This window comes from Monopterus albus, unplaced genomic scaffold, assembly GCF_001952655.1.
Source record: "Monopterus albus unplaced genomic scaffold, M_albus_1.0 scaffold65.1, whole genome shotgun sequence".
NCBI classification, from domain to species: Eukaryota; Metazoa; Chordata; class Actinopteri; order Synbranchiformes; family Synbranchidae; genus Monopterus; species Monopterus albus.
In genome coordinates, this window is record NW_018127945.1 from 3,155,774 (window position 1) to 3,160,908 (window position 5,135).

The following is a 5,135-nucleotide window of genomic DNA, read 5'->3' on the forward strand; positions in this document are numbered from 1 at the left end:
CAAGTCCTTCTCACCTTCCCTCGTGTATAACCTGGCATACAACTCATCATATGCTTTCTGTTTTGCCATTGCCACCTCCCTCTTCACTCACTGGTGTTGAGCCGGAGATATTTATTTTGTTGGCCATCAAAGGACTGAAACACCACTGAGAGGGATAAATATCCCTGGCTCAACACCAGTCAGTCAGAACTGATGAAGCCTCTTGGATGAGAGGTGAGACGTCTTCGACCTAGAAATCTAGTCCAGTTGATTTTTTCAAAGTTTTTTCAGTATATCTACCTTCCTTCTCTCCATCATGTCTGCCAGCTCTCTACCTTTCCCTGTCATTGTGCCAACATTAAGAGTCCTTATTCTCAGACCTATACTCCTGCCCTTCCTCTTCTCTCTCTGTCTACGAATCCTTCTGCCTCCTCTCCTTCTTCGACCAACAGTAGTCCGATTTCCGCCAGCACCCTGTAGGTCAACAGCACTGGTGGCGGTCGTTATTAACCCGGGTCTCGACTGATCCAGTATGGAATTCGTACTGATGATTTGCATGTTTAAACTTGGCATGTTTTTACACCGGATGCCCTTCCTGACGCAACCCTCTCTATTTATCCGGGCTTGGGACCAGCACAGAAGTCACTGGCTTGCAACCCCGGTGGCTCTGCCACCATTCCTACTGAATACAACGTAAAAACAGCGGTTTTTAGCCTTTGTAGGAGTGCGACTATCTGTTAGGATGAAATTATTTCACAGTACCCACCCAGAACATCAAGTTTGGGAGCCATAATATCACAGTCTAAATGTTTCATTTAAAGAGGGGACATGTTCTTACTTAAAACTGGGTCCTGTCTGTGGCTCCATCCTGTCCTCTCTGCTGGACACATACAGCCTCCACGTCTACAAGCATTCAACTCATTTTTATACTCAGGAGCTCAGGAGACTAGGCCATTAACTACATTTGTTTGTTTTTTACTACAATCAGCATAACGAGCACCATATGGGTTTAGTGGATGAACAGGACCAGGTATTTTGACTGCAGGGGAGAGCGAAGACATTGCATTTCTGCAAGTTTGTTGTTGTGTTCAGGTTTTTCAGCAAGTGTTTGATTAATGACTCTTTCCATTGCTGTTGATTTTGTTGCACATATTGAACACTGACATCTAGACATAATGAGACCTTGTATCTATGTGAGATGGGGAGGGAGGGGCGGTCACAGATGCACATGGCAGAGCAGAGAATCAGAGCTCACAGTCTGCTTTACTTTTGTCATCATCACTTATCCCCGCGACCCTGTTCAGGACTAAGCGGTATAGAAAGTGAGATGAGATGAGATCATCACTTATCTTAAAATATCCATGAACCACTGAAATTTATTCTCCACCTCCTAATGACCTGCTCAGCCAGGTTAATGTAATGCTGCCATTAAGTGGTGCTAGTGTGTAGTATTGGACAAGTTTTACAAGTAAAAGTACTAGGGGGTGGTATCGGACCTGATACCCAATACTGGTATCGGTATATCCCTGAAAGCAATTTCAACTTTCTTCATACAATAGAAAGAACAACTATTATTCTCCCATTGAATCTGTATCATGAATTCTTCTTAGGACATAAAGCCCTCTCTGTCAACTGACTTTCCTGCCTGAAAAAATATCCAAACTTAATAAATTAGCATAAATAGCATGCCTTTTTACTGTAGTGGGGTAGACAATCAGCCACAACCTAATTTTAATCAGATGAGCCATTGTCATGAATGGCGTATGTGGAGTCGGGTGTGAGACGGCTGCGCCAGGTCCATCTACAAAGTGCGATACCAAAAAGAGGTACTACAAAAATATTCAGTAGCTTCACTCTTAGACAAATTTTTTTCCAAACTAAGTTTTGTGGTATAACCAACATAAGACCAGGGATGCATTAACTGATTCTGGTGACACTAGGAGACCCTATAAGAGTGAATAATTTTTTTGGTAGGCTGCTGCACTGTGTAGACGGTCCTTGTGGCCTCATTTTGTTCATTTTTGTTGGTGTGTCTGAATGAAGCCCTGAAGACCATAATGTAATAGTGTCCTGTGTCTGAATGACAGAAAGCTGTCACTTTATCAGTCTGATGAAGCAGCAGTGTTATGTATGTCATGTCTGAAAATGGCTATACTGTATAAACACATGTTGCAGCATGATCAGCCCTACCAACAGGAGAACTTAATACAGAAGAGCATTAAACTGCAAGATTAAATACAGACACACACTTCTGCTGTCTATTGTTTTATATTTTGCATTTGCACACATTTGTATGTTACATCATACAAGACTGTATGATGTAACATTAATGGCACACCTAGTGTAGTTGCATCTACTCTAGGCTATATCACTTTGCTCATATATACATTACCTCATGATGTAGTTGTGTCTGTTTATGATCCCCCCATATCTAGCCCCACGGAGGTTTCCAGAGTTCCCCACCACCGCACAGCGCAGGCAGCGTCTTGGATCCCACGATCCATATGATGACCTTCCAGGAATCACCTGTGACAGACAGCCCTGATTAAAACAAGCACACTGGATTCATGTTACACCTCAAATGAAAAAGGAGTCCAGCAGTGGGACAGCAAGAGACATAAAATAACTTCACATACAGCTCAAACCTGACTGTAAAAATAGACCCTGCTCGCAATACTGGGGTGAATTTTTTATGAGATCATCCATGAAAAATATACGAGTCCCTTCTGCCCTCAAGGAGCCAGATATTAAAACATAATACAGCCTTATGTAAAACTAATGTGCTATGTTGAGGCTCAGGATGGAAAGAAGATATCCAGATACACTGAAAAGGAGGGAGTGGGGTCACTGATAAAACTGATGTCTAATAAAGACAACCTGTTGCCCTCAGCCTTTGCCCAAGAGGGTGAAGTAATGAGTTGGCTGATTTAGGAAAGTATCGCAGATTAATTAATAATATAAAATACCTGGAACAACTTCTGCAGCACCTGCTTGATGCTGTGGGGTTTAAACTGGGGCTGTAACATCTAGAGATAAAAACAGAAACATATGGTTAGGATGTGTAGTTTCTCAAATTGGATCTGACAACAGATTTTAAATATAGTTATTTTCTGTATGTATGCATGTGCTTGCTTGCATTCATGAGTAAATAAGCAGGTGCTTGTGCTTGTGCCTGTGTGTGTGTTTAGGTAATGCCCATTTGCCAGACTGACAGGATGCATTCATACTGGGTGAGTCATGGTCAGAGGAGCTGTCCACATGTCAAAAGCAAGTTGAATATTTAAAAAAACATATGAGAGTGGAAGAAGGAAAGAAAAAGGTAAAAAAAAAACAAACAAGAAATATAGCAGGGTCCAAACACATAATGAACTTGTCACTCCACCAAAGATTTGTCAGACTACATGTGTCTGGTTCTCTGCAAACTCTGTTGTAATTACACCTCAACAGAGCTCCATATATGCAAACGCATGCCCCCCACAGGTGAGGAAAATTAAGGTAGCAGCAGTTCACACCTGACATTTCAGTGTTACCTCCTACACACAAAGTTGCTTAAAATTTATTAAATGTGTTACCTTCAGGCTCAAAGTGTTGTATCTTTTTTTAAAAACTTTTTATAGCTAAAAACAAAAATATCTTGTTCCAATTTCAGCATCTGCCAAACCATGCAGACAAATGTGCACTGCAGTAGGTTAAGAGTAAGCCAGCAAGCACCTGCACACACACACACAAAAATCCCCCAAAACAAAAATAAGCACATACAAAAGGAAATAGGATATTGGCAGCCACTACATGGCTCTTCTTCACGGCAAGCATTCCCTTTCTTTCTTCCTCTCTCCCACACAGCAATCTTCATTTTCGCACTCTTTTGTCACTACCTCCTCTTCACCCAGCATCAGCCTTAATTCGCTTTTGCCAGCACAGATCTCGTTTGCTTTCATTTTCATTCACACATGCTCTTCAACAGTCTCCTTGCCCTCATGTTTAATTCCTTCTCTTTAATTTCCCTTGTTCCCTCTTTGTTTTTCCTCCTCCTTGTATCTTTCCTCATGTCTTTGTCTCTCTGGGATGCCTGTGCACCACGCAGCTCATCATTGTTTATCAGAGCCACTAAATCATTCTTTTAGTCCCTCTTGCTCTCTCTGACTTTGTTTCTCATGCTCATTTTTAGCCCCCCCCCCCCCTTTTCAATCCTCCTTAATCACTCCATCCTTTTCCTTCTTTTGTTTCTGTCTCCCTGCATGATGCCAGAGCCAGCTTGGCATGCTGCAACATTGTTGTTCAGGACCTACAAATTTTTGGCAGATGATAATTTAGGCAGCCACGCCAAATACTGATTTGCTTCCTTCTTCTCAGCTGTAGTGCTAGTACAAACATCCTTGCACCTACTGTGAAGGAAATAGTTTTTTTTTCTTCTTCTAATATTTCACGTCGGCAGAACATTGTCACTTCCAGGAGCTTTCGCACCAGATGTTCAGAAGTTCAAACTTAGGAGTTACTTACATGGATGCATTACTAACTTAGAAATGGTTGCACAACACAATTTCATGCGTAGAAGTTACTGTCAGGTGTAACTGTTATATGGCTAACTGAACTAATAAAAGTAAAATTATCTTACTAGCATATGAGCCCTTCAGAGTGAAGAACAAAACAGGCAATACAGTCAGCATATCTCATCTGGCTTGATCAAAATGCTGTTTATTAATGATGAAAACTTCTGTACAATATTACATTTTTGAGCTTAACATTCCCTTAGATCTCAGCAGCAATGACTTTATGAGCTTCTTTAACAATAAAATCAACTATTAGAGAAACAATTGGTCGGACCACTCCCACAGCTCTTGCGGATGTGCCATCTACTACAATGGCTTTAGAAACATCTGTCAGACCTCCTTTATACTTGGACTACTTCTCTCCCATAGATCTCTCTGAGTTGACCTCAACAATTGCTTCATCTAAATCATCAACATGTCTCCTGGACCCCATCCCGACCAGGCTGCTCAAAGACGTCTTTCCCCTAATCAACACATCCATACTAGATCTGATTAACCTCTCTCTATTAACAGGTTATGTTCCACAGTCTTTTAAAGTTACAGTAATTAAACCTCTACTCTTGACCCAGGTGTCCTAGCTAATTATAAACCAATATCCAATCTCCC

At 41.4% G+C, this 5,135-nt stretch overlaps 1 protein-coding gene across 1 annotated transcript in view; it reads right to left on the reverse strand.

Moving 5' to 3' along the window:
* Window positions 1–5,135, reverse strand: part of st3gal2 (ST3 beta-galactoside alpha-2,3-sialyltransferase 2) — a 75,848-nt gene that overhangs the window by 15,480 nt on the left and 55,233 nt on the right. The window contains exons 3-4 of the mRNA XM_020604288.1: window positions 2,946–3,005; window positions 2,372–2,505 (exon numbers count right to left, since the gene is read on the reverse strand). Of these exons, the coding sequence (XP_020459944.1) occupies window positions 2,372–2,505; window positions 2,946–3,005 (194 nt within the window). The remainder of the gene's footprint in view (window positions 1–2,371; window positions 2,506–2,945; window positions 3,006–5,135) is intronic.